This window comes from Atractosteus spatula, chromosome 1 (assembly GCF_055471065.1).
Source record: "Atractosteus spatula isolate fAtrSpa1 chromosome 1, fAtrSpa1.hap1, whole genome shotgun sequence".
In the NCBI taxonomy this organism is placed as follows: Eukaryota; Metazoa; Chordata; class Actinopteri; order Semionotiformes; family Lepisosteidae; genus Atractosteus; species Atractosteus spatula.
This window is the reverse complement of record NC_142706.1, coordinates 24,299,375-24,318,911: the sequence shown is the minus strand read 5'-3', so window position 1 is coordinate 24,318,911 and position 19,537 is coordinate 24,299,375. Positions and strand designations below refer to the sequence as shown.

The window sequence follows — 19,537 nt, the reverse complement described above, 5'->3', positions numbered from 1 at the left end:
ACACCATCCCTACTGTTGGTAGCAATAAGTTATGGAGATACTTCTACTCAGCAGGGACTGGAAAGCTTGTTGAGTTTGGTTCCATTTGGAAAACCTGTTAAATCACTAAAGACTAAAAACTAGGTCAAAACCTCATCTTTCAGTAGGGCAATGACCCCCAAAGCTACACTGGATTGGGATAACAAGAAGAAAGTAAATACCCTTGAGTAGCCAGATTCATGTCTTGATTTGAATCTGAAAAAAAAATCTCTATCAAGAATTGAAAACTGTCTATGAAACATCTACTAGTTATTATCAAACATCCTGACAGAGCTTTTGCAAAAAGTGCACCATCTCAGTGTAGCAAAACCTATGAAAAGAGTTGTAAGTATTAACACAGGAGGTGAATACCTATGTAATCAAATTATTCCAGTATTTTATTTATCTTTGTATCTTTTGCTGACATGCAAACTTTTTCACACATATAACATAAAATATAGTTTCAGTATTTACAGTTTGAATAAATACATTCACTCTAAAGAATGTGTATAAATCATTTGTAATTCAGCAAAATGGGACATAAGAAGACATCTGAAGGAAGTTAATAATTCTGCAAGACACTCTATATATTGTTGTAAGGTATTATATTGTATTATTGCGGTGTTCATGGTTTAATACTGCATCCAAACTGTAAACTTTCTCGTTTGAAGTATACCAATGTATCAGTGTATATTGTCTGTTCTGACTTGTTTCCATGGCGGCCTGAATTATAGTAATTTCGGAAACTGCATAGTTGTTAATAAGTTTAAATCATGTAACCTTACATATTAAAAATGTAAATGTCCTGTCTATACACAAACCAGAGGAAAGGAAAAGCACAATACTTTTCATTAAATTATTTAACAGTTTATCTATAATTACTATTTTTCATTATCTCCGTCTTTCCCATTCTTTTTTAGCACGTCGTTACCAAGGAGACGGATTCAAACGAAGAGCCCTTTTGCCGCATTTCCAAAGAAACTACCCAGAATGACTCAATTTACCGCAAGGCATGTTAAGATGCTTGAAGTATTCTGCATTCGTCCATTTTTAGCAGCAATGTCACGTTATTTTTTTATCCATGTCTATCCATGTTTTATCTTTTAAATTATCTATGATCTTTTGAGGGAACAAGCAAAAAACACAAACTCGTATTACATAAAATTGATTAAACTAAATACATTATAAAATATAAAACGGAATTCTACTCGAGTGCACGATTTATAATGTTTTATTTAGATTGAAAGATAATCATTTATTTGAAACAGTTTTTTTCCCGGCAGTATTTTAAGTATATAAGTAAAATAAAATTAAACTGACCCACTGCTACTGGGCTTCAGTTCCGGCAGTGAAAGTAACCATTTTAAAAATCAATGTTATAATCCCGTTCACATTGTCCAACTGCCTGAAATTGGACTGTAAATAGACAGCTAGTGTATTGCGTTATTAAATCAAACGGATTGAGAAATGTTTTGGAACTGTAAATGTAATATTATTTATTTTAATAAAAAATGCATGTCATTGTTGACAGTGTTAATCATAATAAAACAGCTTCTATCTACACACCGTTTAGGTTATCTGCAATCTGCTTTAAGGATCGAGTACTTGACATTTACTTTATATATTAAAACTCAACTATTCTCAACCTCAGTGACACAGCGAACATATCCAACACCACGTACAGCGCAGAGTCGAAACCCATCCCGTTTGTCTTTTTTTTCTAAGCAAACTTACCAGACTCCAAGCCAAGCTAATAGCCAAAGGACAGGCACTTTCCTTCTATGGCGAAGCAACCAAGGTGCGGTTTCCAGGCCGAATCTCCAAAATCTCATTTTAAGTTTATTTTTAAACTAAAATATATATATTTATATATCCCTTTATCCACTTCGTCAACTGTTACAGTGCAATTCTGCTGGGAGCAGGAAAGGTCCGGACAGATGCTTAGATTGATGGCTCAATCAACCAATCAGTTTATTAGATTATTGCATGAATTATTATTATAGTATTATGCTCCAATAAGGTGAGACGAGTGTCAAAATTTCCTTTACCACTTCAGAAGAGGCAGCTTGCAGCATCTGTTTGAGCTGCTTCAGCAGGTAAAGATCAGGACAATGCTGTGCCATAGGTTCTCGTGGCAATATTCCGCAGCCGCAGCTGAATTTCATGTTTCAGGTGCAACTGAATTACTTGGCATTTCGCCTCTGTCTCAATGACCAAAATACAGAATTAAATTATATTCGATAGCAATTGGAACACCATGGTTATTTTACAATATTTATTTAAACGACATAACATCTTGAATTTTTAATCAGATCACGCTTTATAAAACACACGTTTAAAGTCATATTGGGTTCCTTACGAATGTAAATATGAAAAAACCTCCTCTATTGGAGAAAAAATATGGTTCCCTTTATTATTGCAATTGTAAATCTCGATCTGCTTCTGCATTATTTTCTTCCGCGGGGAAAATGTAAGACAGTGGAATGATAATAAAAGCTCATAGTAATGAGTTACAGAAGACATTATGCAAATACGTGCGTTGAGATGTTGTCATGGTGATTCGGTCAATTTGCATTACAGTCTATAACAGGCTGTTTGCAGTTCACCGCAGCAGTATCCTCTCCACATCCAATATAAAGGCATCTACTGTTTGTTGTATATACAGTAGAGGTACATGCCAGTATGTAGAATATCATACTATTGTTAACCATAAAAGAAGATGTTCTTTTTTTTTTCATTTTTATTATTCTATTCTTTTAAATCAACAACCTATAATACTGAAATAAATATGTTAGTCCATTAATTTCTCTGTTATTTTAGATTATGAGAACATTGTAAGGTTCTGTTTAAGGTTCTGTGGAAGTGGGTTATCTGAGACGTTTGCAGAGATTGAATTGCAGAATATCTCATACAGACCGAACTACAGTACTTTCAAGTCCAGACATGCCAGACCGTGGGAGTATTGTGATTTTCCTCTTTTTGTGTTTGGGTTATTATTTGCTGTACAATTGTCCTGTACACCGAACACATGATTAAGGCCAATGTTGCACCAGTCCAGTCACCCACACAACACTCCACACCACTAAGACTGAAGATAGCCTCTTGACATGAATATATACCTCAGGCATACCAAATGTGTTCTGTACAGATAATATTGTACACACACACGGATGCTAAATATTGAATATACAATTTATTGATATACTGTAACATCAATATATGCATAACAAACAAAAGATAATATATTTGTGAAGTGATCTGTGGTGATACAAATGTCTGATCATTCACTCATGGATCACAAGGAGATGAATTAATAACTTCAGAGTTAAAATATATCAACTACAGTATAAAATTTTAAAGAATATTAGAAATCATACATTTACAATTTTATTCTCAAAGATCCGCTGGCCAGACATCTTAAATGAGTTTAAATTTTCATTGAAAATACAGAACTTGGCTCTGTTAGTCTGTGGTCTGAATTAGCATCTACCCTGTATTTGTTCTGTGTAGTAAGTGTTCTGGTGTTGAAGATGAGGGTTTGCACAGTTTATGTAAAAGAGTGGACTATTGTGTGAAATCAAGTTCAATGTTAGTGCATATTTCTTTTGTTGAGCAGTAATTGAACATGTGAGAAGTGAATGGGAGTGAATGAGCTGTCACCGTTAATTTTCTATTGTACTTCACCAGTGGATTGATGAAGGGCTTCTTCATAAATGTATTTATATAGATTATATATATATATATTTCCTGCTGGGTTTTTCACTCATTTGCAGAAAATTTAAAAAGAAGTGAGTATCACCCTAGAGTGTTGTGGCTTGCTCTGGCCCTGGAGCTTATAGTGATTCAACAGAAGCTCCCCTGAGTTTCCTGACTATGATCTAGAGGCAAAATCAGAAAAGGTACCACCGGTGTAGGGAGAAGAGAGGGAGCTTTACCTAGCATTGAGATTCAGCAACCAGCTTTGGCCCTCTGTCAGCTCTGCCAGAAATTACTGTTGCTGAACTTCAGTCTGTGCACATTCTTCTTGGGTCCGGCAACAAAGTAGACAGTTAGGAGAACTCGGTTTGTTCCGGCTATAGCTTGGTGCTGAATATGCTCGGATAAAGAAAGTCTTTCATAAAAAGAAAGTCTTATTTTGTTGATCAAAAATAATGATGGTTTTGCAAACACAAGATTTCTTCTACTCCAGAAAGAATATCTTGGGCAGAAATCCATACTTTACTGTCTCACTTTCTCATCCTGGCATCTTGGAGAAATGTTTAAGTCCTGACTTGGACAGCTTGAGTCAATTTGTTGGAAAAGTGATATTGGGAGAGAGAAGAGGAGCATGAATAATGAATTCATGAATAATGAATTGGGTGCTATCTTTTAAGATGCATCAACTGGTAATTAGTTGATGAGATTATCAGGTATAATCCTGGTACCCACCCTGAAGGTCTCCCATTGGTGGATCTTCTTTTGAATAATGATCTTTGATCCATTGTTTTAAGGAGAAACAGAATTTATGGAGCCCATCTGTACTATATATAATTATGTTCAGCTTGGATACAGTTTTACGAAGTATCTTATCAGAAGGGGCTCTTATCAGTTTCCTGTGCACATACAGAGAGATGCCAGTCTGCCTTGTCAAGGCAACATAAAGATTGCTAGAAATCTTTAATAACACTTAATTCTTAGTTAAATAATTTGCTTTTCCATTACATTGATTAATCTAATTTTCCACACAGGGTGTTAATGGAAAAGAGTTTAATAAATGGAGCTTCTAACCCTGAATGATGTGTACAAAATTTCTGTAATCCTAGAAAATGGGTTTTAGTATGGTAGCAATTAAATTATTGTAGCCACTGGGTATTTGGCAGGGAGACACAGTGGTATGACTGTCTGTTCCAGACGCAGGTTGGTAATAACTGGGGCCAGAATTGCATGTTACCCTGCTAACAGGGAGGGCAGAAAGGCTAAATGTTAAATTTTCTAAATGCTCACTAGTAAGTACAGTGTTCTCAACAAAATTCACTGACGAAGAGAAACACTCAGTCTTTCATTGTTTTACTCGGGTGTAGTCAGTTTCATTTTGGGATTAGCCCTCTTTGTGTTTGTAAAAGGCATTAAAATTACAAATTCTTTCTTTAAAACTAGGGTTTTTTAGTCTCAAAAACTTCATAGTACACCTATAAACCTTAATGCAAAATGATTGTCCAGAGAGGTTAGAGGGGGAAGCAGCAACAGCCTGGGTATAGGCAAACTAGGTGAATGCCTAGGACCCCAAGGTTGCCAGCTGAATCAATGTGCAACATAAAATATTTTTTTATCAGTACGTTCAAATGTGAGAGAAAAAATCCCTATATCTTAATGAAGTACATAATATGTTTCTGAAGCACAGAAAAAAAGAGCAGGATAAGTGATCTCAAAACAGAGGTACACCAAATCATTTATTCCATCCATAATATGCATAATAATGTAAAATATTTTTATTTGGTTTTGAGTCTGTGAGGTTCATGTAACTACCAAACTGTAGACATGACACATTTTCAATCAATAGAAATAGACTAATGGAGGTGTTTTAGGTTTAGGATTCACATTTCCTTCAATTGTACACATGCCATGTGGGTTGCCTGGCTGAAATCGTCATGCCCCGGCCAAACAAAGGTGTAATAGCAAATGTACAGTACAAAAGACTGTTCAGTGATTATACAGTATTTAATCAGCATTAAATCACATTATTTTACTTACGGTTTATCCTGTATTTCATTAAATGGACGTATTGTGAGCTCAACCTATAGCTCTTTGGATTGCAGTCACTCTCGCAGGGAGTCTTTGTTCCAAAGAGCAGAGAGGAGTTTTTCAAAGGTCAAGTTGATTGAGACATACCTGAGGTTCATCCATGGCATAAAACCATCTCAGTGGACTGACCATCACGAGCACCAGTCATTCAGTAGTCGACTTCCATCATATGAAGATGTAATTCATGATAAAAAAACACAATTTCACACCTACATGATGTTCCCAGCACTTGTTTTATTTTGCTACTCTATGAATTATTCCCTGAAGCATACCATCAAAGATTTCAAAATTATAGAGTAGCTGATTTTGACAAAGTTAAACAATTAATTTTGCTTGCAGTATTTAGAAACTGTCCACCTGACTATATGATAACTTAATTGAATAAGCAGACTGTTACATTGCTCTCACAAGTGGCAGAGTTAGCAGGTGAATTTCTGTTGACTTATAAAAATGTGTGTACTATTTACGTTCAACCCTCCTCTCAGGGAAATTATAAAAACACAATAGCTATGACATCTAGTGTGACATTCAATCTTTACCTAAGGTCTGTTTCTTTGAAGGTCTTATTATGCAAAATGTTTTAGATCTATGTGCTTGGAGATCCTGAGTGATTTGACTTTCTTTTTGTCTCATTTAACTGAAACAGAAAAAAAAGACTTTCTTATTCTTATTGGAATTTGATTTATTATAAAACCACTAACATCGACACAGGACAAGGACTGCTGCAGTTTATAGCCTCCCATTTACAAATGTGCTGAACTCTGCAACACTGTACCCTTTTGACTGGATATAACACCTCAGTTACAGCACATTATTCCATATCAATATTCCATATTAAGTGGATTTATAGATGGACAGCAGAGAAACATTAATGAACTAATCATTTTACTAGCATCTAATGCACCACAAGTACCACCTATAGATTGCATTAGACAGTGAACCAAACATCCTGCTGCACAGTACCCGCAACACAGAAATAAGAATTAAGTGGCTGCATTTGTATATTACACATAAAATTGAATTTTATAAAGTATAAAAGTTTAGAATTTCTAAAACTTGATTTAAAGTACCACAGATAATTAATGCTGTTATTTTCTATTTATTTTTTCTATGATTATAAAAGTCCTACTGTAATTGAGTGTTGTTTTATAAAGGTCAATTAACAAATTGTTCAATATTCTAAGAAAAAAAATTGTTTTTAAAACTTTTCATCTTAATTAAAGATGTGGAAATGTTTCATTGAGTTAAATGAATGTACCTGAATAATTCATTGTTAAGTATTAATACTTTGAAATGGTTGAAAAATATTTGTATATTTATGTTTTAACGTGCTTAGTCTAACATTACTAAGCTTATATTCTGTACTTCATAAAAAGTTATAACATTTTATCCTTTTCTAAGAGTACGTAGTAAGAACACTACTTGCTGTTATTGTAAAAAGATAAATGTTGTAGTGATTTAACATCACTAGATAGTTATACTAATTTGAAATCGTGTAACTAAACAGCTAAAGAATCACAAATGGACGTTTTGGAAACATTTTGACATTCCTTTCTTTAAAAAAAAAAACGTATATTGTTCTTGTAGTGGTAATGAGTACTGTAATGTAGCAAGCTGCACCCAGGCAGTTCAAAGCGCGATCAGAGCATTACTTTTTGTTTGTTTGTCATTGAGCCGAATGCATAAAAATAGTCCACTATTATAGCTTATTGTGAACATGATGTGTCTTCTTCAGGGTTACACCTGAATTGAGAAAATCTATATTTTGTATTAATCCAAATGTCAGCAGCCAGTAATCAGCCAACTATTTAACTTGAAATTGAAAAATAATAGTCTAAACTGTACTATACAGATGCAGCCATTCAAAATGCATGGTAGAACCCTGTACCGCGCGAAATTATCTACAGTTCACCGCATTGTACCGCAGTATGTGATTGGCTGGCCAAAATGACCGACAGGGACACTCGTGGTTCAGTGGTTGTCAGTGAAACGATTTCATTATTTAATCTCCTTACTGTGCATGTTTTAATCTGATTAATATTGAATATTAATATGGAAATTTACAACTAAAGGGAAATTTTACTAGCTGAGCATAAAAAGAAGAGGAGCACAACATGTCTGAAGGTCATAAACGATATTAATTTAGGAACATAAACATACTGTTGTATTTCACTTTCTTCCTAAACATTTTAAGCATCAAAGTCTTTCGGTTTCATACTGTGGTTATTTTGGAAAAGTTTTTTATGTGTTCCTTCTGACTATATTAAGTTTATATATTTTGTAAAAAGTTATAATGTTTTAACCTTTTCTATGAATATTTGCGCTCGTTGTCACAATAAAAAAACACATGCTTTTTAGAATTTGATTAATAAGGAATATAATATGGAATCATGTATCTAAAGAATAACAATATAATTATATTTATATAGCTCAAATTATCACAGTAGTACACTTTCTTTATAATCATCTGCATCAATTTAACTCATTCAGGAGCGATTACTTGGAAACTTTTTGCCTGCCCTTTTCAGCTACAGCTTAAGTTATTAAGTGGAACGTTGGTGTAATTGCTTAGGTTTAGGTTTGAATCCTGCTGTCGCCATGAGTTTTCTTTTAACAAATAAACATTTCTTTGAAAAACCAATAAAGTAAATATTATCAACACTATATTGAATTTGTTGGTATTTCTAAATATCACAACACGTTCAAAGTTAAGTGAGTTAAGTGATTAACCTTTTCTATGAACCTTTTCTCGTTATCGCAGTAAAAAACCTCATACTTTTTAGAATCCGCTAAATAGGAATATACTATGGAATTGCTTATCTAAAGAAATTAATAACGACATTAATTTAAGGATCTAAATAAATGTATATATATAGCTGGTAGTATTACTGTAATCCACTTTCTTTGTAAACACGTTTTATTTTTAATTTGACTCATTCATGCAAGATGAAGTGTTATGTCCACTATATTAACATGCTTTCTTTTGTATATGTATTATAACATTTTCAATGTTAAGTTATATTAATAATGAGATAAAAATGTGAATTAGCAAATGTGAATACTGTCAATTGTTCAACTGGTTTAATTCAAAAGACTTTATTCAGTGGGGCAATTTAACAGATGCCTCAAGCCTTAAAATGAAATCGTATATATTGTAATTAGAGAATAACAAAGCAGTATTAAAAATACCACTGAAACTATAATAATGTGTCTGATCATTATTAACAGTATTAATTTAATAATAATAATAATAATTTCAAGCTTCTTGTATCTTTTTCTGAGTATTTTTTTCTTCGGTTTTCATAAGCTTTCCTTATTAAAATACCTATTTATGAGATGTTTCAAATCTCAATAACTTTCTGAACAAACGACACAGAGCCTGCAACCTACAGGTTTAAAGATCGCAATTTATAAAATTTTTCACAGCTTTTATTTAAACAATATCTAGTACACTGATTGTATTTCTGACTGTTATGTCACAGTTCAATATTTGAACAATGCCTTGTTTCGAATCCCGCACACTGCCGAGGGACAATCTTTTTCCAATTAAGAATTTACGTTGTATACTCTTTAGGCTTTTAAAAATTTTAAACTGTGTATTATAGCATGTTAATCATTAAACATTTAAAAGTCAGTATATTTTATAAAAACAAGATTGTTCTGTTGGACAAAAGTACACAACCTTCCACCTTCATCATAAATATTTTAATTATGCAGAAATATTTTATGCACCAAAGTCTTTACGGAAGATATTACTAATACTATTAATAACGTATGACCTTGGACAGGCTGTAAGCTAAAAGTTCACTATCTTTGTAACCGTCTGCATCAGTTTAACTGTTGCAACACAAAAAGCCTTTATTTTTTTATTGACAAAAAGTAACACCACACTCTCTTGTTTAAACGGATTGTTTCATTGCTGCACAGACTGTTAATCCAGAGGAAAAGAGTGCCTCTTTCTTCAAAGCATTTTGTTGATACGATCATGTATTCTTTTCCAATCATACAAAGTAAGTGCCTATAATGGTTTCCAGGAGATTGCTCATAAATGATATCAATTTAGGGGGTTCACTTTTTTTCTGTCTTTCCCTACTCTCTCTCACCCACTGCAATTCGGACACAGAATGGTTAAAAATGGGAACAGGTCAGGCAGATTGAGGGATGGGGGAGGCGTCTTCCCACCTATATCACTAAAATGCCAAAGAGAAATGGCTTGAGTGACATACAGAGTCAAAAACATATGGTGTCGTCTTCTCCCCTTTAAAGGTACACTCCTTGTGGAAGAATTTTCACCCGAACATATGCCCATATGCGAACATATGCAAAAGCAAACTGAATACAAAATGTACTTGCAAGAATTACAAACATTAAAAAAACATACTTGCTTCATACTGTTATACTGCACAGTGTATTAAAACACTCTATGGTCACTACACTGTGAGTAACGCTGCACACTAAACCTCTTTCCCGCTATTTTCACAGGGGCAAGGTCACATACTGTAGCTGATTCACAGCTGGATACAATTTTATCTTGCCTCATGAAAGCAAAAAATCAGATATTTGTCAACATATTTACTAAAACTATTCATCTCAGTAATCCCATTGTGTTAGTCTCACTGTATGCCCCATTGCTCACTCAATGTTCACACTCCCAGTAAAATAGAAAACCCGTTTTCCACATTATCACCTCGCACCAGGGGGAAAGGAAAAGTGCCCGCGGTCAGTTTTTTCACTAACAAAGTTAATTAAAACAACAGACAACTTACTGCACTATAGCTTTGGTAAAGAGACAGACTATGGCAGACTACTGTATGTCATCCCACTGTGCTTTCACAAACAAAGATGTCCATGGAAGCCAAGTTCAAAATCTACTTTGAACAAACTGCAGTATGTCCAAAATTCAGCAGCCAGGATCCTGACCAGGTCTAGTGCAAGTGATCCCATTACTCCTATCCTGGAGTCCTTGCACTGGCTTCCTGTCAAATTCTGTGTGGACTTTAAAATCCTCATGCTCACATATAAGGCCCTGCGTGGCTTGGCACCTCAGTACCTGTCTGAACTATTATCGCCTTACTCCCCACCTCGCAACCTTCGCTCTTCTAATTCTGGTGTCCTAACTGTCCCCCAAGCCTGTCTACATTGTATGGGTGACAGGGCCTTCTCCTGTTATGCCCCCAAGCTCTGGAACTCTCTGCCCAAGGATATCAGAGAGTCACCTTCTGTAAACTTCTTCAAATCCAGACTCAAAACCTTCTTCTTTAGAAGAGCCTTTACTTAACTTGTTCCATTCTTCACCCTTCTGCTTTTCCTAGTACCACCATCCACGGTCTCCTCTGTATATTGTAATTGTTTTTTATCTTGTGTATTATTTTTATTTATTGTTATTCTCATTCTGTAAAGTGGTTTGAGAAGCCACCTTTAAAGGCTCTACATAAAATAAAGTTTATTATTATTATTATTATTATTATTATTATTATTATTATTAGCCAAATGCTATACAGTGTCTCTTGTTGACTTCCCATTTCTTTTCATCTTCATTATTTGGTGTAAGAGAGTCTTCCTGATTTTGGCCATAGTCCGTCTCCTTTCCAAAGCTATCGTGCAATAAGTTGTCTGTCCCGACAAATGGTACAGATAAACGTGTACTGTACTGACGAGCTAATATCTGGAAAATGTTTCTTTCCTCAAATGGAACACAATACAAAATACTGATAATTAACACAATTCGCCAGGAAATGTGATAGACGCATTAGCAAGTTAATGCAATTCTGTTGAGAAGCCGGTCGTGATCTTCTCTCCTAGCCTCAGCAGCAGACAGCAGATAATTGTTTTCTTCCCTGTTTAGCTGATCTGTCTGCTGCTATTGAAAAGCCGGGCATGATTTTTTAGCACCAAAGAAAGTGTACTACTGTGATAATTTGAGCTACAGTATATGAATATAATTATATTGTTATTAATTTCTTTAGATACGTGATTCCATATTATATTCCGTATTAATCAAATTCTAAAAAGTATGTGTTTTTTACTGCGATAACAAGCTTAAGTATTCACAGAAAAGGTTAAAACGTTATACTGTAACACATACGGCCACCATTGGTTGTGAGAGCCAGCTTACCAGCGCGGTGACATCACCGCCCTTCCTGAATAACAGGGACCGGAGCCGCCGGGCTAGTGGGAGATTTCCCTTTGGCTCAAGTGGCTGGGTCCCTGTTGAGTGACACTGGAGGCCCAGATTCGAGTCCCTGATGGTGGGGGGCCGACCTGAGGCAGCAGAGGCGAACGCGTATACCCACGTGAACCCCGGAGCATTACATTGGTGTCAGAAGCGGGCAGGATGGACTACCCGTGGCAGTCAAGCCCCGGCTGACCCTAAAAGAGACCGAACCCACTGGCAGCGCACACACAGAGCCTGAGCAACTCCTAGGTGCAACAGGCGGCCACAGCCCTTACCAGGGCTAGCCAGTAGTGGTCCCGCTGGTAGAACTGGGGCGACTGCCCACTACTCCCTCCCAGCAGATGCCCCAGAGAGGAGATACTCTCCTCGCAGGAGCTGGCCAGCTATTCCCACACCCGCCAGCGTGGGTACGACCCAGTTGCTACGACGAGGAAGTGCCTTGGGAAACATACGAGGTGCAGTTCCAGCTTGTGGCCCGGACGAATGGCTGGAGCCAGGCAGAGGTGGTCGGCCACCTGGCGGCGGCACTGGAAGGAGCGGCCTGCCAGGTGCTCCTGGATGTCCCGGAGGAGGACCGAGGTGAATACGCAGCGCTGGCAGCAGCTCTCAAGTGGCACCGAGCAGGAGAGCGACTGGGCCCGGTCGCCGCTGATGTCATGTTCCTCCCCCGCCGAGGATACCCAGTTTTCCCCCAGGAGGTGCAGCAGGAGATGGCTCTCCAGGCCTTTCTCAAGGCCTTCTCACCTGAGGAGCTGCGGCACCATGTACAGCTGGCCGCGCCGGCCTCGCTGGATCAGGCCTTGGCTCTTGCTACATGGGCTGAGGGGGAAGAGGAGCCAGCCTGCGCAGCGACCCCCATGGAACAGCCCCGCAAGCTGTTTTGGCGACGCTGCGGGAAGAGGGGACACCAAGCCCAGGACTTCCGGACCCCAAAGCCTCGCACTCCTAGATCCGCGTTCGGAAATGGGAACGGGGCGGCTCAGCACGGGGATGGCTTGCCCTTGAACACCTCAACCCCCTCTCCGGAGTGCACTGTGAAGACCGGCGCCCCGCACGCCACCGTGGGGCAAGTCGATTGTAGCTGAGGCCTGTACCTCCATTGCCAAATCAAGGACCAACCCTGCCTGGCCCTGCTTGACACCGGTTCATCAGTAACCCTACTCTAGCCTGGCGTCCTCCCCGACACCGAGGGCACCAACCCCCCAGGATGGGAGGCCTCCGGCCTGTGGCTGAGGACCGTGACGGGACAGCTTACTGCAGTCCGGGAGAAACAGATTCTTGCCTTCCATCTAGGGCCCTCACACCCATCCAGGTGGACTGCATCCTGGGGTTGGACCTGCTGCAGCGGGCAGGGGCCAGTTTAGACTTGGGCCGACAGGAGTTGGTGTGGCAGGGAGAGCAACTTCACCTGATGGAGGGCAGGCCGGAGCCGGGGGAAAAAGAGGCAGTGGCAGTGGCGGTGGCAGTCGCCGGGGCGGACCGGGCCTGCGAGCCGGGGAGCGAGCGTGCCGAATCCTGCCCTTGAGTCACCTGGGGGGCGAGACAAGGCGGCGGTGGTGGGGGCTGAGCGTTACATTGGCGTCAGAAGCAGGGTGGGATAGCCCTTCGCCGAAGACGGCGAATTAGGCGGGGGAGAGAGTAACACATACAGCCACCATTGGTTGTGAGAGCCAGCTTACCAGTGCGGTGACGTCACCGCCCTTCCCTGTGAATAGCAGGGACCGCAGCTGCCAGGCTGACGGGAGATTTCCCTTTGGCTCAAGTGGCTGGGTCCCTGTTGAGTGATGCCAGAGGCCCGGGTTCGAGTCCCCGATGGTGGGGGGCCGACCTGAGGCGGCAGAGGCGAGGGCATATACCCCTGTGAACCCCGGAGCATTACAATACATTTTATAACATTTCGTAAATATATAGTACAATCACATTCTCCTGTCTTCCCGTGGTGTGAAGCAAATTAACAGGTGATTGAGAAAACAGCCACTGCCCACTGAGCTGAGTCAGCGAAGAGGCGGCGCCGTAAGGAGACCGTTCTGCAGCTTACAGTGTTTATGGCACTGAATGCGTCTGCCTTTAAAACTTAATAATGGAATGTAAATCATTTCTTTTAACTTTAAATCTATTAATTATCATTAAATATAGCTTTCTCACCAGTTAGTTTTATATTTGAAACCATCGTTAGATAAAGCGGGGGCTTATTGTACTTTCTAATGACATTACACATGGAAAGATTATACATTTTGAAATTTATTTACATGTATTCATTTTGAAATTGAAAAGTTTTATCAACACAAATATCACAGACTATTTTTGATTGGGTTTCTGACTGTTATGTCACAGTTCAATATTTTAAATACATCTAAATAAAGTCAGGTGTCAGGTGCATAAACTATTAGTAATCGATAACTAATATTATAATTCGCACTGTGATAAATTGTTGCACTTCCACATCTTGTAAAAACATTAATTTGCAGGACTGTGTTCAAACATACATTAAATCTGACGATCAAAAAATAAGTAAAATACAAACTTATAAAATAAAGATACAATATCATTTAAAATTAAACCAGGGTTCATCTGTCAATCCCTACTCTCTCCCTCACCTGCTCTGATTTGGACACAGAATTGTTAAAAATGGGAACAGGTCAGGCAGGCAGAGGGAAGGGGGAGGGGAGAGGCGTCTTTGCCAAAGATTAATGGCTTGAGCGACATACAGAGCCAAAAACGCTTGGTGCCGTCTTCTCCGCTTTAAAGGTAAGCTCCTTGCGGAATTTTCACCTCGAACATTTGTCCACTAGCTAACATGCAGAACTGTGCAAACTGAATACAAAATGTACTTGCAAGAGTAGCGATTATAAACATAAAAAAACATACTTGCTTAATACCAGTGGTTCTCAAACTTTTTGGACCAAGTACTACTCCTGATCAAAATATCCAAGTACCACCTAAAAGTCATCTTATCATAGGAACCCCAGAATAAAATTTGTTTGATATAGCGACTTTAAAGGTGGCTTCTCAAATTACTTTACAGAATGACAACAGGAACAACAACAATTAAAAATAAACAATGAAAAAGCACCATTTCAGTGAGAGGGGTGAGCCTGTTCAGTTGAGCAAAGCAGATGTGAATTCATTGGTCAAGTCTTGATACAATTCACAACAGAGTCTAACAGATTTTAAATCGTCAGGCATTTTTTTGACGGCAAAGGCCAGTAGTATAAAGCGACACCTTTCGTCAAACTTTTTGACAGGTGCCACGCCCCCTTTTTCAGCCAATGGGTGTCCACGGTGGGGCGGATGACCCGCCCCCTTTTCATCCAATGGTGCATTGTTATGGTCGGATGTCCCGCCCCCTCCCGAGCCAATGGTGTGTCGTTAAAGGTCAGATGTCCTGCCATCCCCCACCAAGCGGTCCTGAGCCTCAGGGTCCAAAAGCCCCTGCCACCGCATCCCTCCCGAGCCAATGGTCAGCGGGGGGGGCACTAAAATTGATCTCATAGCGAAAGTTCATAAAAGTTTTAAATTTTAAGCCCGTTCAATTAACAGTGACAATAAACGGATGGATATCGGAGTTATAGTTTTTCTTTTGTTTTAAATGCTGTTTTGTATATACATTTTAGGTTTATATTAATGTAAAGTTTTCTAATTTATAATCACTACATGTATTTTACGCAAAATGTAAATGTTCTTAAAAGTGCATTGTGGAAAAATAAAACCCTCAAAACGTCAAGGAAGGTTTGTGAACACGCAGCTATAAAGAAAAGATACATTTTCTTATAGCGATACTGTTGCAACACAAAAAGCCTTTATTTTTTTATTGACAAAAAGTAACACCACACTCTCTTGTTTAAACGGATTGTTTCATTGCTGCACAGACTGTTAATCCAGAGGAAAAGAGTGCCTCTTTCTTCAAAGCATTTTGTTGATACGATCATGTATTCTTTTCCAATCATACAAAGTAAGTGCCTATAATGGTTTCCAGGAGATTGCTCATAAATGATATCAATTTAGGGGGTTCACTTTTTTTCTGTCTTTCCCTACTCTCTCTCACCCACTGCAATTCGGACACAGAATGGTTAAAAATGGGAACAGGTCAGGCAGATTGAGGGATGGGGGAGGCGTCTTCCCACCTATATCACTAAAATGCCAAAGAGAAATGGCTTGAGTGACATACAGAGTCAAAAACATATGGTGTCGTCTTCTCCCCTTTAAAGGTACACTCCTTGTGGAAGAATTTTCACCCGAACATATGCCCATATGCGAACATATGCAAAAGCAAACTGAATACAAAATGTACTTGCAAGAATTACAAACATTAAAAAAACATACTTGCTTCATACTGTTATACTGCACAGTGTATTAAAACACTCTATGGTCACTACACTGTGAGTAACGCTGCACACTAAACCTCTTTCCCGCTATTTTCACAGGGGCAAGGTCACATACTGTAGCTGATTCACAGCTGGATACAATTTTATCTTGCCTCATGAAAGCAAAAAATCAGATATTTGTCAACATATTTACTAAAACTATTCATCTCAGTAATCCCATTGTGTTAGTCTCACTGTATGCCCCATTGCTCACTCAATGTTCACACTCCCAGTAAAATAGAAAACCCGTTTTCCACATTATCACCTCGCACCAGGGGGAAAGGAAAAGTGCCCGCGGTCAGTTTTTTCACTAACAAAGTTAATTAAAACAACAGACAACTTACTGCACTATAGCTTTGGTAAAGAGACAGACTATGGCAGACTACTGTATGTCATCCCACTGTGCTTTCACAAACAAAGATGTCCATGGAAGCCAAGTTCAAAATCTACTTTGAACAAACTGCAGTATGTCCAAAATTCAGCAGCCAGGATCCTGACCAGGTCTAGTGCAAGTGATCCCATTACTCCTATCCTGGAGTCCTTGCACTGGCTTCCTGTCAAATTCTGTGTGGACTTTAAAATCCTCATGCTCACATATAAGGCCCTGCGTGGCTTGGCACCTCAGTACCTGTCTGAACTATTATCGCCTTACTCCCCACCTCGCAACCTTCGCTCTTCTAATTCTGGTGTCCTAACTGTCCCCCAAGCCTGTCTACATTGTATGGGTGACAGGGCCTTCTCCTGTTATGCCCCCAAGCTCTGGAACTCTCTGCCCAAGGATATCAGAGAGTCACCTTCTGTAAACTTCTTCAAATCCAGACTCAAAACCTTCTTCTTTAGAAGAGCCTTTACTTAACTTGTTCCATTCTTCACCCTTCTGCTTTTCCTAGTACCACCATCCACGGTCTCCTCTGTATATTGTAATTGTTTTTTATCTTGTGTATTATTTTTATTTATTGTTATTCTCATTCTGTAAAGTGGTTTGAGAAGCCACCTTTAAAGGCTCTACATAAAATAAAGTTTATTATTATTATTATTATTATTATTATTATTATTATTATTAGCCAAATGCTATACAGTGTCTCTTGTTGACTTCCCATTTCTTTTCATCTTCATTATTTGGTGTAAGAGAGTCTTCCTGATTTTGGCCATAGTCCGTCTCCTTTCCAAAGCTATCGTGCAATAAGTTGTCTGTCCCGACAAATGGTACAGATAAACGTGTACTGTACTGACGAGCTAATATCTGGAAAATGTTTCTTTCCTCAAATGGAACACAATACAAAATACTGATAATTAACACAATTCGCCAGGAAATGTGATAGACGCATTAGCAAGTTAATGCAATTCTGTTGAGAAGCCGGTCGTGATCTTCTCTCCTAGCCTCAGCAGCAGACAGCAGATAATTGTTTTCTTCCCTGTTTAGCTGATCTGTCTGCTGCTATTGAAAAGCCGGGCATGATTTTTTAGCACCAAAGAAAGTGTACTACTGTGATAATTTGAGCTACAGTATATGAATATAATTATATTGTTATTAATTTCTTTAGATACGTGATTCCATATTATATTCCGTATTAATCAAATTCTAAAAAGTATGTGTTTTTTACTGCGATAACAAGCTTAAGTATTCACAGAAAAGGTTAAAACGTTATACTGTAACACATACGGCCACCATTGGTTGTGAGAGCCAGCTTACCAGCGCGGTGACATCACCGCCCTTCCTGAATAACAGGGACCGGAGCCGCCGGGCTAGTGGGAGATTTCCCTTTGGCTCAAGTGGCTGGGTCCCTGTTGAGTGACACTGGAGGCCCAGATTCGAGTCCCTGATGGTGGGGGGCCGACCTGAGGCAGCAGAGGCGAACGCGTATACCCACGTGAACCCCGGAGCATTACATTGGTGTCAGAAGCGGGCAGGATGGACTACCCGTGGCAGTCAAGCCCCGGCTGACCCTAAAAGAGACCGAACCCACTGGCAGCGCACACACAGAGCCTGAGCAACTCCTAGGTGCAACAGGCGGCCACAGCCCTTACCAGGGCTAGCCAGTAGTGGTCCCGCTGGTAGAACTGGGGCGACTGCCCACTACTCCCTCCCAGCAGATGCCCCAGAGAGGAGATACTCTCCTCGCAGGAGCTGGCCAGCTATTCCCACACCCGCCAGCGTGGGTACGACCCAGTTGCTACGACGAGGAAGTGCCTTGGGAAACATACGAGGTGCAGTTCCAGCTTGTGGCCCGGACGAATGGCTGGAGCCAGGCAGAGGTGGTCGGCCACCTGGCGGCGGCACTGGAAGGAGCGGCCTGCCAGGTGCTCCTGGATGTCCCGGAGGAGGACCGAGGTGAATACGCAGCGCTGGCAGCAGCTCTCAAGTGGCACCGAGCAGGAGAGCGACTGGGCCCGGTCGCCGCTGATGTCATGTTCCTCCCCCGCCGAGGATACCCAGTTTTCCCCCAGGAGGTGCAGCAGGAGATGGCTCTCCAGGCCTTTCTCAAGGCCTTCTCACCTGAGGAGCTGCGGCACCATGTACAGCTGGCCGCGCCGGCCTCGCTGGATCAGGCCTTGGCTCTTGCTACATGGGCTGAGGGGGAAGAGGAGCCAGCCTGCGCAGCGACCCCCATGGAACAGCCCCGCAAGCTGTTTTGGCGACGCTGCGGGAAGAGGGGACACCAAGCCCAGGACTTCCGGACCCCAAAGCCTCGCACTCCTAGATCCGCGTTCGGAAATGGGAACGGGGCGGCTCAGCACGGGGATGGCTTGCCCTTGAACACCTCAACCCCCTCTCCGGAGTGCACTGTGAAGACCGGCGCCCCGCACGCCACCGTGGGGCAAGTCGATTGTAGCTGAGGCCTGTACCTCCATTGCCAAATCAAGGACCAACCCTGCCTGGCCCTGCTTGACACCGGTTCATCAGTAACCCTACTCTAGCCTGGCGTCCTCCCCGACACCGAGGGCACCAACCCCCCAGGATGGGAGGCCTCCGGCCTGTGGCTGAGGACCGTGACGGGACAGCTTACTGCAGTCCGGGAGAAACAGATTCTTGCCTTCCATCTAGGGCCCTCACACCCATCCAGGTGGACTGCATCCTGGGGTTGGACCTGCTGCAGCGGGCAGGGGCCAGTTTAGACTTGGGCCGACAGGAGTTGGTGTGGCAGGGAGAGCAACTTCACCTGATGGAGGGCAGGCCGGAGCCGGGGGAAAAAGAGGC

At 40.4% G+C, this 19,537-nt stretch overlaps 1 protein-coding gene across 1 annotated transcript in view; it reads right to left on the bottom strand.

Annotated features, from left to right (window-relative positions):
• The window catches only part of gabrg1 (gamma-aminobutyric acid type A receptor subunit gamma1), a 115,207-nt gene extending 113,357 nt beyond the window's left edge, over positions 1–1,850 (bottom strand). Inside the window, exon 1 of the mRNA XM_088910195.1 lies at positions 1,753–1,850. Within this exon, the coding sequence (XP_088766321.1) occupies positions 1,753–1,850 (98 nt within the window). The remainder of the gene's footprint in view (positions 1–1,752) is intronic.
• Between the last annotated feature and the right edge of the window lie 17,687 nt (positions 1,851–19,537).